The 16,584-nt window shown below is 43.0% G+C and overlaps 1 protein-coding gene across 1 annotated transcript in view; it reads left to right on the top strand.

The window, feature by feature from the left end:
• Positions 1–16,584, top strand: part of NT5C2 (5'-nucleotidase, cytosolic II) — a 40,753-nt gene that overhangs the window by 13,681 nt on the left and 10,488 nt on the right. The window contains exons 3-4 of the mRNA XM_009881534.1: positions 14,037–14,154; positions 15,569–15,664. Of these exons, the coding sequence (XP_009879836.1) occupies positions 14,037–14,154; positions 15,569–15,664 (214 nt within the window). The remainder of the gene's footprint in view (positions 1–14,036; positions 14,155–15,568; positions 15,665–16,584) is intronic.

The raw sequence follows: 16,584 nt of genomic DNA, 5'->3' as shown, positions 1-16,584 counted from the left end.
CTGTCTAGATTAAAAAAAATTGTAAAAAGCTAGTTTATCTGTAATTTAACATCTGTAAATGGTATCTGCATACCAGATGGTGCATGCTCCGCAGAAGCCTTTTGGGTACCATTCAAGACATGTAAATAGACCAAGGAAGAACAACGGAACCATCGCAAATGTCATCAGCTCCTCATCTAGTTTTCTGCATTTGTACTTTCAGATATTGCTAAGTCACATTTCTGTAAAGTTGTTTAAAAATATAGCAAGCACAATCTTCACATTTAATGATTGAAGATACATTGACCCTGCCAAAAACTATATGCCATGGTCCTTTCCCCTCTCTCTCGCGTGAACTTTCACATCAGAAATAAACTGATGACATTCATCCAAAGCTGACAGTCACACATTTTGACATCTCAGAAGAAAAATGATTATTTTGGAACACCTTGAATTACCTATCACGTGAAGAGTAGGCTGTGGTGTCAGTAAAGGAAAACACAGTGTCACTCTTCTGTCTTTCTTCTTCCCAAACCAGTGGCCACTGGCAGCACCAAAAGTCTTGCTTAGGAGGTGGTTCAGTGCCAGAGAAGTCAGAATCACTTGTTTTGAACTTTAGAAGCTTGAGACAGTTTTGTTCTTTATGAATTTAAGAATACAAACCTACTTACAATAACACTGTTTTCTGTCTACAATAATCTAATTTTGGTAGGGATGTGGTATTTCCATTTTGAAGTACATTGTAACACAATTACACACATGCTGCAGTGATCATGTGTTCTACTAGTAGGATGACTGAGAACGCCAGCTTGCCAACTGACAGCAGTTTTAGTATCATCATGTTACATTGCACATAAAACATAATTTCATGCATTGTTTTATAGGGTAGTATTTCTTGACCTTATTAAATTAAAGGACCACTTAACTCAGAATTGAAAAAATTCAAGGCTGTCTGATACATTTTGCTTTCATGTCAAAATTAGGTTAAACTTTGAATTCTTGTTATTAACTTCCATGTTCTCTCATTGTGTTTGTCTCTTTCCTTGCATAGGGTTGAGAAATACTGCTAATGGGTGGGTTCGGCAAACAAAGTCTTTTTGTCTTGAGAAAAGAGCCTGAAGGTTTTAGCCTTCTTTTTCTGAGAAATTATGGACATTAAATTGCTGAATTTGTAGCCCCTGTGATTACAGCTTGAATTAGTTTGACTGCTCAAAATAAAACAAAAGCAAATTGAAATAACTCTTCACAGGTTTTAGATTCCTTGTTTTCCCATTAAGGGAAATAAGATCTCCTACATGTATGGAAACTCCCAAGTCTCCCTAGGTTTAGTACTACACTAGTACTGGAGGCTCAGAAATCTGTGTTGTATATGAAGCTGACTGTCCCCTTCCTATTCAGTCTGTTTGGTTTCCTTGTTTTAGTGAATCGTATTTTGTGCATAAAATAATGTTTCCTTTCAGCTCAGTGGCGTTGGGACGAAAGTCGAAGGAGCAGGAAGAACAGCAACAGCAGGGTTTGACTGTGGTTTGTGTGCATAGTTAAATACTTGCTGCTTAAAATCTTGGAGAGCTTGATGCAAGCAAGAGTCATCAGCTATTTCAGCCCTTGCTGTTAGCGGGGATTAAGACAAGTTTCTGTGATGTTACGCAGCCATCACCCCAGCAGCCCTTCGTTCTCTGCCACTGCTGACCTTGCTGCCTGCCTTCCTGTTTAAATCCTTAAGTTAGAGAGATTTGAAGGTCCTTTTGCAGTGCGTTTTTGTTTGCTAAATAGTAGTTTATTTTATTATCCAAATGATTCATCTCTGCTTATTCATCCTGACTAGGTAGAAGACCAGTAGTCAGTAACAATTCTGGTCTGCCTTCCTGTTTTACTAGTACTGTCAAAACTGCCCGTGCTTTGGTAAAGGAAAATGTTGCATGTAATCCAAAAGATTGACAGCCTTCTCTGTTTGGTGTTTTCTGCAAACTGCAGGAAGAAAGATAAAGGTATGTCAGTAGAGAGTCTTCACTACAACACTCACCTGAGACTAGGAGTTGGCGAGGCCCATTGGAAATGCAGCAGAGAGAGATTGGTTTCACACAGCATTTTATTTGGCTGCTTCCTTCTCAGTGTGAGCTACACTTGTAATTAGTAGGTCTGCATCCAAGTAATGCAGGAGGCCTTGGCATTACTAGGTTTTAAATGGGACAGGTTGCACAATGAGGTGATGGATAGACGTCCCTTGACAGGAGCAGAGCTAAAGCAGTGGGGTTCTCAACCTGGCTGTAATTTCACACCGGGCCATTGGCAGATGGAGGGGGAATTAGTAAGAATTACAAACTCAATTGTGCTTGAAAGGATTCCTCTGTGACTGCCCTCCTTCTCCAAAAGTTACGGCCTTGTTGAAAGTTTTATCTTCTGTCTCTGAGGTAGATAAGATGTAATATCAGTAGGCAGGATGCTTTCATTTGGAATGCTTTTCCTGTACTTAAATCACAGCTGCTTCCATGTTCTCCAGAAATCAATAATAAAATTATCATTGGCCGCTGAAAACTGTTTTAATAAAAAAGAATGGGAAATGAGGCTTGAAAAAACCTGTTTTTATTGTGTGCAAATATGATTAATGCAGCATAATCTGATTGGAATATAGCTTGTGTCCTGGAAACATTGCCAACTTAATGCCAAGATTTGGTGAACTGCAAAGATTTTATTGCAAAATTGCTTATGCTTTCAGCTGTAGCATTTCCCTTCTCATCATATGGGAAAAGACATGTGAAAGACAGCTTTAGTCTTTCCCAACATACTCCAAAGTGCGACATGCGTAAACAGGTTTTGCCCCTTCCTCAAGTAGGCGTTTGTGTCTAAGCCATCCTTGCAGTTTGGAGGAGAGGGAAGTTTTTCACGCCCACATCTTATTTTTGAAATGCTTTTCTTTACCTGTTGACTCTGGAAAAGATACACTCAACCAGAAAGTAGGATTGGCTTGTTGCTGTGTGTGATCTGGGGGACAAGGTGGCAGCTGAATTGAGAATTGGTTCTTCACTCGATCTAGTATTTTTACTGTGGCTGAGTTGTATGAGTTTTCTGTGTTTTGGTTTCCACAACTGAGAAATGGGACTAATGAATTTGTAGCTTGTATAAAAAAATTTTGGATTGCACAGATGAAAAACAAAGTATAAATGTGGGAGTTTTATACATGAAAGATTGAATTGAATACTTTAAAAAGCTGCTGAGCTTGTAATGTAAGCAACTATATAGAAATATTTGTTCTGTTCAGATACTGTTATTGTCTGTTTATTGGTACTGGACTCCAATACAAATGTTCTAATGAGGCTCTCCTCCTTAGGTTAAAGGTTTATGTTTAATTTCATCATGATGTAAGGACTACAGGCTTTGAGACTCTTTTGGGGAGACACTAAGCAGTTTTGCTTCTTTCTCATACAGAAATGGTGTGGTAGCTAGAGAAAGGAATTGGTAGATGTGACAACAGTAGCCTTCAAACTGTCCTAGCAAAAAATGAGACATGCCTTGACTATCGCACATCTGCTGTCTGCGTTTTCACATTTGCACGTTTCCAGTTTAACAGGTGCAGATTTTGCAGATTTCAGAGGCTGGCTTAGCCATTAGTGTTTCAAAGCTAAAGGCAGATGGAGAAGCTATATTGTAACTCGTATGCTTTGAGCTGGATGTTTTTTCAAATACCAGTGCAGTGCTCGAGTGGCTATTGTCCCTGCTCTCTTTGTGTTGCTGCTCTTCGGAGTTTGGCCGTTTAAAGCTGTATAATGAGCAAACCCAGGTCTGGAGCTGTGGGATCTCACATGCTGGCATTGGGAGTGAGGAGTGGAGAGAGCATGTGTTGCTTGCTCCATCCCAGTAAATCACTGACTGACAAACTGCTAATCTGCTGTCTGTGGATTCTTGAAGAATCAGTGTGTTAGACAGAAGCTGCTGAAAGATCAAGTCTTCACAGTGTAAGGAAAGTTTCAAAAGTTGGTATTTTCTGTTTTCTTGCTCTTAAAAACATGAGAGTAACACCAAGCTGGGTCAGGAGGCTGTTAGCATACCGACGGCCAGTTCTTGTCTTTGCCAGACAGATGGAAATATGACGGTATTTTTCACTCTAATAGACCCCCTTATCTCGTAATCTTAATACCAGAACAGAAGTACGATTAAGTTGCAAATACCCTTGTGATGACACGAACAGCCTACTCTGTAGGAGGAACCGAAGCTGAGAGTACAGAAGGCTTTAACTCTGAGATCACATGTGTGCTATTGCTTTGTGAATGCCTTATTTTAGCACACTACAGAAAAACTTATGTATGTGGCTTATTGACAGCCTGGGCACTTGTGCTACATATAAGTCCAGGTGCACACTGTTAAACAAATGTGGAGCTTTTGAGGCTCACTCTCTTAAGTGAATATGGAGAGCAATAAGAAGTTGGATTGTTTGGAAATGCTGATACACCTGAATAATGCCTTAGATATAGTGTATAAATGGCTACTATACTTTTAAGTCATTTTCTTTTTATTTCTAGATGTTAGCAAATTAAGTTTGAACATGAAGCCCATGCAACTGTTTCTTCCCTGTTCAGAAGTCTTCATTGAAGAACTAAGCCCATATTTTGGCACAGTAGCTTGTTTCCATGGAAATGCAGGGATATTTCCAGTATGGGATTATGACTCCCAGTGGGCTGTATCTGAGAGAGGTAAATTGTGAAGGCTACTTGTTAGGCACAAAAAAAAGATTCTCTTGTGTCAGGGAAACCATAAAAAATTCCCATAAAAGAACAGGTGACTGTGTAGTCATCTTTAAAATATTATTCCAATGCAAAGGAATGTTATGCCAACTACTAAAATAGACAAACTGAAGTTTCCTTGAAATGTAGTCCATCTGAATTGCTTCTCTCAACATGCAAAATGTGACCTCAGTGCTGCTGTTACCTCGAGCCATGCATTTTTATTCAGCAGAAGAAATCTTTCCAACACTAAGCTCTGTTTTGCCAGCCTCTGAGGCATATCCAAACAGTCCAAATCTTTGTTACATCAAAGGCAAACAAAGCACAGCAGCAGAAAGCTAAAAATATCTGGAATTTACCAATAAGAGCACTAATAAGCCTGCTTTGGGAAGAGTTAAAGCTGATGATACTTGACAACAATTTTGTTTTTAAAACAAGTAGAAGCGCAGCACTAAAAACAACCTGAAGTGTAGACCCAGCAATTCAGAGCTAAGCTGAACATACAGTACTGTGTCAATCCTTGAAGCAACAACAAATCCTGTCTTTACAGATCCTTTTAGCATGCAGGGTGTGAGAATAGGAGCTGAGACGGTTCCAGGTTAGAGGTCTTAGAGCTGGGAGCTGTGCTGTGCACTTGGGAATGTTTGCAAGAGCATTAGAGGTAAGGAATTTTCCATCGCGCTCAGGCTGCAGAATGGGTGCATAGCTGCTTTATGGACAGTGCTGCAGTTCAGGACTGCAGAGCCTTTGTGCTTCTCTGTAGGTGTGTGCTGGTTTCCACCCAGAACCCTGTATTTGGCATTGTCAGAAAAGGGTGCTGGGGAGCCACTGAAGCTCAGATCCAAAAAATTCAACACTATGACAATTAGTGACTCTTACCTTGTTTCCCGCTATCAGTTTTACTGTCAAAAACATCTGTGGCTGCGAGAGGCTTAGTGCAAGATCTGGCGGTTCATGCACAGCGGAGCAGCTTGTGTGTTAAGCATACAAAAATATCCTGGGATGCACCTGGAGGGTTTTGTCAAGGTCTTGTTTGCTGATCACTACGAATACATAGTTTCTAGTGAAATAGAAAAGGTACATTAAATATTGAAGTGTGCTTAAAGCTCAGCTTTGTCTTACTGCACAGAACGCTTCTGTGTTTGAAAAGGTTTCTTTGAGTAAATGAAAATTATCAGTATGGCAGCAGTTTCTTCTCATTTCAGATTGAAAAATAGAATCAATTAAAAGAAACAAAACATACTGTTGCTACCCATTTTGTTTGTTTGGTACTATGAAAACTCAATTTAAATATAGGCTGAAATACTACAATTCTGCTTTGCATAATACAGTGCATTTTTATTTATAGTCTAGAGGTAAAATGAAAACCCAAGAGTCAATAGGACTGGGGTCTGTTCCTGGCTGTTTTTCAACTTGTTTTGACCTTACACAAATCCTGTATGGTCATAGTTCAGCTGAGTCCATAAATAAACGGCAAGTCGGTGATTCACCACGTTCCTAATTGAAAACATACGATTTGTCCCATGGGTTTTGTTTAAGGTTTCTTGTGATTACAATTAGGCGCATTGACCACTTTGTCAGTTTGTTTACAGGCACTGAGGTCCCAGGTGGGCACAGCACAGCCACGCACGACTCCACTGCCCTGCGCGCAGGGAAGCACACAGTAGGCACGTGTTTAGCTGGGCAGAGATGGACTGAAACCCTGCTGTATGCAACCAGGGCTTTAAACAGGAGTGTCCGTTTTTGCCTTTGTGTGTGGCGAGGATGCTGTGAAGTGAAATGTCTGCAGTGGCTGTGGCAGAAGTTGAGGTAACACTTGATGGGTCTTTGGAAAGAGAAATGCAAGGCAAGGGGAGCTGGAGCTTTGTTCTTGCCCCCACTCTTGGTATTGCCAAGCCATCTGAGTGTGTTTGTACAGAAGCTCCCACAGTACAGGTGCCTCTGCAGGGTTTCCAGTTCTCACGGAAAAGAAAATCCTCTGCCATGTTTCCGGTGCAAGATGGCAGCACCCTGCCCAGCTATGCAAGCCAGGAGTGAGTCTGGGCTCCCATCTGAGCTGAGCAGTCTGACTGTGCTGTCAAAACTGCAGGGAAGCTAACACCCAGGTGTGAAACTTAAACATGACATTTCAGATTCCTTCCCGTGTCAGGAATGAATTATTTTAACAGAGAGAACATCATAGCTTGAAAGGTTACCGTTTCCCTGTCCTTATGTTTCAATGACAGTACCTGACAACACCTCCCCTGGTTGGAAAAGACCCCGTAACACAGAAGCTGAAGTCATTAGTATTCTAGAGCATAAATCCTCTTCTCTAATTATATATGAAAACTGGCATTGCTCAGTAATGAGTTATGAGGATAATAGGTACACTGAAAAGAGGGTCAGTATATAGAGGTCGGATGGCATTTTTTACTACCTGGTTATTTCTGGGGATCCTCAGACCTCTGGCCCTACAGCTGAGACAAACTTTCCTCAAACTATTGCAGTATATGAAATGCCTGCCCGACACTTATGGTTTAATTGGTTTTAATTTAATTAAATGCTTATGATTAATTGGTATTGTTGCTTCAGTGTGGTTTATTTTTTAATTAAGTCCAGTGCCCCAAACACCTCCAAGACTGGTCAATCACTGTTTCCTTCTGGATTCTTAGCTGGAGTTGCAGGTTGGGTGGTCAGAAGTGACAGGGAATGAGTATTTGGTGCTTGCATGAAATAGTCAGTGGTCCGGTTGGTTATGGAAGGGTGACTGTTACAGACATCCCGGGAGTATGTGGCACTAAATGCCCAACTTGGGGGCTATGTGCAGAGGAGATGTTGACAGAATGGAGAGCTCTGGGGATAGGTCCATCTGATTTTGGGACACTAGTCTAGGATCTCATTTGATAGACATTGTTGAGGCAGGGTACATGGATGCTTGCACTGCTATAGGGCATCGGTTTGTAAAAGGGGATCTTGGTCCTTAAGGCTTTGACTAAGCAGTTTTTGTCAGCACAACATTGATATAAATGTATTTCTAATGCATACTTACATTATTTATTTGTGGTGCAATTCAGAATATGGATCAACATTTAAAATGAGCAGCATTTTGATCATGCTCTTTAAGTCAGGTTTATGTAATTTCAGTAATGTATTTGTACAAGCTTAATTATGCATGTTGTGCCTGAGACGTATATAAATCTGGATACTAGCTACCCACCATACATCAGTATGTCCCTAACTCCCTGATTTGCATGGCTTACCCACTGGGGAATATGCAGCAACTGAAAGAACCTGTTTCTAGTTATTTTACTTTCATTTCTTCAAGACTTAACACAAAGTAATTGGGCTGCATTTCCTGTGCTTCAGAGACAAGGCTACACCCCCTGCATTGTCTGTCCACCTTTTGACTTACCTGTCTTTGTGTGACTTCTGGAGAACCCAGATAACGGGTAAAATTTCTGAAGGTTGAATGTTTGTTAGAGCTTTTTGCAACCCTTTGGAGGAGGTCATCACCTCTAGTTTGAGAAACACTGATCTTATCTGAACACCTGAAAGTCAAAAGCCAATTAGTTTCATGTGCCAACCAAAACCGAGTGGGCAGACTAAGGTGTTCCAGTTCCCAAGAGGCTCTCAGTGGCAGGGCCAAGGACGGGGAAGCCCACAGTGTGGACAATGCTCTCAGCACCTGCGTGGGGAAGGAGTTGAGATGGTTTGTGCCCAAAGGATCAGAGCAGGCAATGCACCAGCTGCAGAAAGCAGCTGCTCCCGTGAAGTCCCCTGCCAATGCCGGGGGGGAGGTTCTGGGGGCATTGCGAGCACCTTTCCCTGGGCTGCTCTTGGCTTCTAGCTGGGAGGGAAGGCAGGCGAGAAGTTGGATGATGGAAGGGATGAAACTTCTTCAGGAGACGCTAGGGAGTCACGGGAGAGCACACTGGCAAAAGAGGATGACAGATGGGAAAAAAATGGAGGCAGGGATGAATGAGACATCAGGTCATCATTTAGTAGTCCTCGCCCTGCCTGTCTCCCCAGAGGAGCTGCTCACTCTGCAGGCTTCTGTTGCTGCAGCAACCTCCCGAGCTCACCTTTCCCTTCCTAAACCAGGAGCTGCTTCCTCAAAGCTGCCTCAGTGGTGTGGAAAATCAGCGTGTTGTCACTGTTCACAGTTCAGGGCTTTTACCAGCACCAAATCTGTAGTGGTGGGAAATAAAATGGCTAGGCAGGACTGGCTTGCAGGTGTGCAGTTTGAGACAGCAAATAGATCTCACAAAAGTCACAACAGCTGAAGCAACGCAAAAAGGGGTGGTCATTGTACCTTTAGCTCCTGCTTCTGTCCTATGATCCATCACTAGCTCGTAAGAAGTGTCGGCAAGCTTTGGAAGAAACCGTGTTACATCTTCAGTGAGAAGCTGCCCTGCCTGAATTTGAAATCTTTGTATGTGTAGAGGAGGAACAAGGAAAGAAATGGGCATCCCTTGAAGGGCTTTCTATTCCCCACAGCTTAAACAAAGCTATCACATGCACTACAGCCTTCCTCAGCCATTCATTTTGAAAGAAAACAGGTTTTAAGCACTTATTTTCACAGGAACCTTCCAGGAGGTCTGCATTCTTCTGTGGGTCCTTTTTGCAACATCATTCCAACTCATTCAGCTTTGTATTTAGTGCAAATTGGATCTCAAAGTTATTCCTGATTATTCTGTGCGTACCTGTAAGTTGCAGAACGGATCTGGTGTTCTTACTGTGTGTGCTTGCAAATGGTGCAGCACTATGTGCAGGTTTGGCGCCAGTTTACCCCACAATGCTTTGCACATAAAAGCCCAAGCGTAAGTGTGTTAAAGTATACAATTGAATTTAGACATGCTACGTCAGATTGACCTGGTGTGTGAGGCTGTCGCCTGGGAGCGCCTTCAGATGTAGGGCAAAATTCTCTTCTCAGGTTCCCGGAGTAGCTCCTGACTCAGTCTCCCAAGTCTCCTGTGCTGACACGTGCAGGCATTTTGTGGCGTGAAAGAGAGTGAGTGCCCTGAAAGGAGTGATCCGTCACTGACTGAGGAATGGACAATAATGGCAAAGTCCCAAAAAGAGCATGATACCCTTTCTTGAACCAGTTGCTCTGCGTCTGAGAGAACTCGAAGGGTTTGTGTCATCTGGGCAATGCGCTTGTAGCTTCTTCCTCCTAATTATCACTGCACTGATGATCTAAGACTGCTTTGTGGATATGAGGACAGAATTTTGCCTGCAGGATGCATGATTACCAACTGTGCCTCCTCTATAAATCAGTTGTAAGTGCGTTTGGAATAGCTGCCAGGCCAGCTCATTACCAGAGGACAGAGCTCCAGCAGATACAGTCCCACATGGCACAGAGCTGTTGCAGTTTTAAAATCAGTCTGATTTTTTTCTTTAACAGGGGAGCCCAGTGTAACTCCGTCAAGACTGGAGTGACACTCTGAATCTGCATCTGCCTCATGTGAGTTAAAATCCTGGCAGCAGCATTTTGAATAAGCTGGAGACTCTGTAGAGATTTTCTTTTTTTTTTTTTTTTTTTTTTTTTTTTTTTTTTTTTTTTTTTTCCTTTTCAGGAAGGCTATAAAATTGTTACTGTCTGTGTCTTGGCAGCAAAGGTAAAAACAACCACACAAATGCATGAGAATTGCATACCTTACTGCACAACCCCTGCTCATTCCAGATCGGCTTCCCTCCTGTCACATACCGTGTAAGGGATGCCCACACTCATCACAGACCCAAAGGCTTGCAACTTTCACTCCCAGGGGACTGCTTTTTACCTTTCAGTAGTATAATGTTAAACCAAGTGATGGTATTAAGGGGAGGTGAAATGCTGTCAACTGGCTTTTGGTTTTTTTTAAAGCTTTGGTTGGTTTTTTTTTTTCCACCCCAGTTGCATAATCCACAAGCGCTGGGTGCTCATTGCCCTGCGCCGCTGAAGCATTTGCCTGTGTTGGAACACAGACTATTGAAATAACGTGGTCCTCTGGAGCTGGGGACTTGGCACAGTGGCAGAGATGCCGCCATCAAGTAGTGAGAAAAAGAAACCAGAATAAGATGTACATTGTGCTTTGGTCTTACTGTCATCCCATATGCGTTGGGCAAGGATGGTCTGAAAATGGGTTTGTGGCTCTGCCTCCTCACCTGTCAAAGAGTTGGGGGTACTTGAAGACTGGGCCCTTCTCAACTGGGTGAAAGAGCTGAGTAAAGGAGACACCACGTGGCAAATAACTGAATTCATGGCATCGCCGTGGCACACAAATTATCTCCAGTTGTGGTCTCAGCAACCAGGTCTGAGGGAGGTGGATGTTCCAGGAAAGTTTTAAACTATTTTTTCGTCATGCAGCTGCAGAAAAAAAACCCCTGATATGTCCTCTCTACTCATTTTCCCCACGGATACCTGAAGTAAACAAGATATGAGAGAGAGTGACCAGCCTTGAGTGCAATACGGAAATATTTTTTTTTCATCTAGTAATGCGTATAATTGGGGCATCTCCCCCAAATGTGCTGCTGTAGTTGCAGCAGTGTTAGCCTGTTCATACTTGATCTGAAGGACGTGGATCGTTTGTTTGCCCGGAAGCTCATGTTACTGAAACAGGCATTTGCACAGCTTATGAGAAATGTCAGTGGGTTGTGGCTCATACCGATTGATGCAGTACGTGCTGTGGTATAGGGTGCTGTCAAGGTGGGCTTGGTGAGCTCTCAGTCTGTTCCCAGCTGTGTTTCTAATTAAAGGAAAGTTTATCTTGAACAGTAGGTATGATGGTAATGAGGATGTTTATTGTCCCTTTCCCGTTTCCAGGAGTCCAGTTTCCTGTGTCTTTATTGAGTTCGTGTATTAAGGAGAAGGCTCTCGTTTTCCAGATACTGAGGAGTGGTAGAAAAATAGGGAAGGGATGTGAGACATGAGTGAGGTAGTAGTTTAGTTTTAGTCAAAAAGAAGTCAAGGAAGTAAAATCTTGAGCTTATGAAGTAGGGGGAATAACTACCCCCAAAAAGAAACATTCAGATTAATCCTGTTGCAGTACTGCCTCAACAGAGACTCAGGATGATGAAGGCTGAGGTTGATACCTGTTCTTCAGCCTTTTTCCTATGGGTGCTTCAGCTTGTTTCCTTAGGCCCAGAGAGTTAAAAGGAAGTCTGTAGTGATAAATCTAAGACAGAGAGGCAAATACAGAAAGAAAGAAATTGACTGAGGGCATTTTGTGAGCAGCTGGCAACATGTCCCACCACAGCCATTCTTTGGTGGAGTGTTAACAAGATGCACAGGTTGTTTAACAGAAAGCCCCGTGGTTTCCCTGGAAAGGTTCTGCTGGAGCTGTTTATGAACCACTTCTGCTTCTCCAGAGGAGATGCCACTGTGTTCCTTGAGATTCTTTTTGTCTAGGCAGCATCACCATGGTTGGTGAGTTCAGAATGAGCAGGGTTTCCTTGGAGAAATGTTTTGTTTGGGAGTGATTTTTTTATGGGTAAATTGGTAACATGGTCAAAGTCCCAGGAAGCTAATGAGCAGTGCAGCAGCTTTATGGACAGAGTGGGGGACTGGAGGCTGCTTCACATAATGGGGAGCTTTGCAGTGCTTTCAGCTTCTGAGAGTATGGGCCAGTGTATTCATTACTGTTTTCCCGGGAAAGTGCCTTTACTGTCCTGCATCAGAGGAATTCCTTTTTCCAGATGATGCTGTGGTATCACTCTCACAATGTTGTTCATCACCTAACTGCCTTTTGCTCCCTCCAACTCTAGCTCACTCCCCAGAATTGCCTTGTCAGTCACTGCTTTCTTCATTAGCTGTGGTTTTTGATTGCTCATTCCTATCTGTAGCTCAATCAACGCTTCTTTTCCTAAAGGACAGAAAAGACTATGTGCATTGAATGTTGTATCATGTTGTTGATGTTTGCCATCGGCATAATAATGCTTGAAGATTTTCATAACTGTTTTATTGATTTTAGTTATCTGTTTAAGAACATTACAGGTTTGCTTATTACTTTTTTAATGAGGAAAATTAACTCTTAGGATTCTGGTGCTTTTTAGATTATTAAGAGATATGGGTGCCCTCTGTTACAGTTACTATGATCTGAGTCTTTTGACAGTGTCATTTCTGCTATAGTCCTTGCCTTTTTAGTATTTTTGTGGTATTTTATAAATTTTGTTTTCTCAGATTGAGCTTCTGTATTCTAAAGTATATATACGGTGGTGATTACCTGGGCAGTATGGACAATGTGTATTAATATATATTGTGAGGCCCACAGATGTCCTAGATTTCTCTCAGGAAAAGCAGCATGTCTTCTAACAAGCTTACTGTGTAACTTGCATGTTTTTGTATTTTACTCAGCTATATTTGAAATATTCAAGTGTTTGACACAGTTGGGCCCATTGAACCCATGGTAAGCTTCCTTGCAGTCAAGGGTTGTATTTGACCTTGTTACATCTTAGGACCAATTTAAGACAGCGACATGCAGCAAATGCAAACACACCATCAGGGAAACACAGTGATTTCCTTTTAAATGTTAATGTAATGATATGATTAAGCAGTAACATTTCCAGTATATGGGAAGGTCATTTGCGGGAAGAAGGCAGGCCTGATGGTAGGAATGACTGGGTTGAACAAGTCCATTTCTTTTGCATTGAACTAAGGTGTGTGTCACAGATGAGCAGCTCATCTGAAATGTGAAAACAGTAAGATTGCTTAAAAGAGTAGCATTTTGATGTACAAGGGTAATAGCTAACAGATTTTTACAGTACCATATGGTATTATTAACAAACAAATCGTATGTTAAGTTGACAGCTGTACCTTCAAGCTAACTTAGTCTGTAGCAAACATAAATTCCCCTGAGAGGAAATCTGGAGACAATACTAAGCTTTGGGATTGTATCCAGAGCAGTAACAGTAGCACAGCAGCGATGAATTTCAGGCTTTCTAACCATGAATACATGTGTTCCCAAAATTTATTGGTTTCTTCATCAGCTTTGCGAAAACACAGTAAACCAAAACCCGATCCGAGCAGGTGGAATGGGGAGTGTTCATGCATCTGCCTAACGGGACTGCAGGGAGAGGAGCTGCAGCTTGAAATACATTTTTCCTAATGCAGAGAGCTGTGATAGACTGAAGGATATTTCTTCTGGTGCACTTTGCTGCTGAAATCTGAACTGCGGCTCTGCTCAGCTGCAGTCCTGAAGCATGAGCTAATTCCACCATGGCTCCGGGCTGGGGGACCGGAGGCAGCGAAGGGCAGGAGCAAAGAAGGGAGTGTGTGATGTGGAGGAGGGAGGAGGGCAAATGGGTACATTACTTTTAACTGCCTTCTTGTTTAACCCCCTAGCTGTTTTCAAATTTTCTAACTGAAATCTCATCTTGGTACAGTGTATAAATCCCCTGAATACGAATCTCTTGGATTTGACCTGACCGTAGAAAGATTAGTTTCCATTGGATACCCTCATGAGCTGCTCAATTTTGTGTATGATCCTGCATTCCCTACCAGGTAAATGACTAACAGATACCGACCCAGCCTGCTCGAGGCCTTGAATATTTGTTCTGTAAAGTTCATAGGCAACACACGAGGCCAGGTTTTCAGATTTGTGCTTGTGAAGCCTGTGGTTGACCACAGATCATGGGGAAGGGAGTAGACTGCTCCAGTATGTGGAGGGCCCTGGCACACATGAGTCCATGCCAGCAAAGAGGGAGTGTGCAAGAAAAGAGGCCTGCTGAAAACATGGTCCAAAAATAACCTTTCAAAGCAAAGACAGCAGAGACACAATTGGATTGGGAGTTAAATCAAAATGCAGGGAGAAGGAGCTGTTACTGTCCATGAGGCTGCTAGAATGTCTCAGAACATTTTTCTGTAAAGATTTTAATTAATAGCATCCTGGTGCAGAAGACATCCTGAAAATTAAGCTGACAGTAAACAACAATGAAAGTGGGACCAATCCATTTCACTTGTCTAGTTGACTCAAATGCCGAAAGCAAAGTTAATGCTGCAAAGTTGCTAAATTCTTACATTTTGTCTTTTGGTAGCAGAGGTAAAAAGGACATTGTTTTAAACAAGGTTTTTTATCTAACTCTGCACCTTTAAGTTGTTTCCATTTGTGCCTTTGCTGGATTTGGCTTTTTTTGACTCCTTTGGAGCTTCTTTGGCAAAAGCCTGGACAAGAGGGTGTGTTGGTTTGTTGTTCCAGTTTTCAGTGTGGCAGCCTCCTTCCTTCCCTTCTCTCAGCATGTTCTACACTAAGACTGTTGCTGGGTGTGCCCATGCCCGTAACAAGACTGTAGCCCTTCACAAACCTGGGATGAAGACTCCATTAAATCCACCGCCTTCATCCCAGGGAGGGGACAGAAGGGAAGTCTCTGTGGGAAGGCTGCGTTCTCCAGATGCAAGCTACTAGATAAGTGAGAGAGAGTTTTGCTGGAGTTGGAACCGGAAATGTTCAACAGTTTTGTGCAACAGTTACGTGCCCCATCTGGCTCTGTCTGTTACAGAGCCATGAAAAAGAGAGGAGAAATTCTTTTATCACATCTCTCTCTTCCTTGCAGCCCAACAGGGCTGTCGGCAAAAACCACAAACACAGGCGTCAGATTTCTGACCCTGTGCAAGAGGCCCACGTCTTCCCTGGTACATGCATAGCTAAGCCTCTGCCAGGTTAAACGGTTCCGTTTTCAAGTCTATGGAGAGCAGATCAGCTGTACCTTTCACCTGGCAGTGCAGGGCTCTTGTTGCTCACCTGCAGCTGGGTAAAAGGGACAGTAGAGACCCCATCTGCATAGTAACAGCAACTCTGTTCTGATGCCCCACACCAAGTGAGCAAGCTGTTCTAGAGTTGGTTTGGAAAGAACTGCTATTAAAATGATCACCGCTTAATATGCTTGCTTCTTCATATCTTAAATCGCTTTCTTAACAGAGGCCTGGTGTTTGATACCCACTATGGAAACCTGTTGAAAGTTGATGCCTATGGGAACCTCCTTGTCTGTGCACATGGCTTTAATTTCCTCAGAGGGTGAGTGTTGACTCTTGGCTGTTCTTTTTGACTTAATATGCCCTGTTTTGTCACTAATCCTCAGGGCACCTTTTGTATAAGGAGTCACGGGGGCTTCACTAACAGCAGATGCTGTATTGGTATTCCTGCAAATCCAGAATTGACTGGGGATGCACTGAGGGTCCCAGACACGACAACAGCCCAGGGTGTTCATAGAAGAAAGGTCTGTGCCGGCACAGGCCCATCTGTAGTATGCTGGGAACAGAAGAAAATGTGCTGTGGGAAGGGGTTGATGGGATAATCCGGGGGCTATTCACTGTCCTGGGACAGTTTAACATCAGCAGCTTGTCAGTTAAGACAGAGCTGTTGTGCAAGGGCTCCCAGGAGCAGAGAGGACCTCTGCCCTGGGAGACCATTAACTCCACAGCCATCGCTAAGAAAAGTTGAGGGCCTGAGCTGGCTTGGGGAAGGAACGAGCTTGCTCTACCCCTTTGTGGTTTTGACCTTTGAGGGTGTCAGAAGTGAGGCATTGCATGCTGTTTCTTGCAGCCTTCCCTGGCTGCCTGCGTTTCTCTTGCCCCAGAGGTGGTGCTTTAGGAAGTGGAGGGGACTGCAGTGCTACATGCCTGATGTGTCCCAGCAGATCCCCTCATATCCCTGCTGTGAGGGTGGATGGATGGAAGGCAAGCACAGGCCAGCTCAGGGCCCCCGAAGTGACAAGCCTTGTCATTGCAGGCCTGTGAATCCTTGCATCAGGAAGCCAAAATTTAGAAAAAGCCCTTATATATGCACTCAAGTTCCTCTTTGAGTCAGAGGTAATCTTCAGAAGCTCCAGAAATGAAGGAAACCAGAATAATTAAATGACTTTAGTCATCGCCACCCTGCTGATTAATTGCAGAGGGCCCCAGGCAAACCTCCCGCAGCACAGCCGTGCACTCCCC

The sequence above is a fragment of the Charadrius vociferus genome, unplaced genomic scaffold (assembly GCF_000708025.1).
Source record: "Charadrius vociferus isolate BGI_N301 unplaced genomic scaffold, ASM70802v2 scaffold282, whole genome shotgun sequence".
Taxonomy (NCBI): Eukaryota; Metazoa; Chordata; class Aves; order Charadriiformes; family Charadriidae; genus Charadrius; species Charadrius vociferus.
The sequence above is the reverse complement of the archived record's forward strand: the minus strand, read 5'-3'. Positions and strand labels throughout refer to the sequence as shown.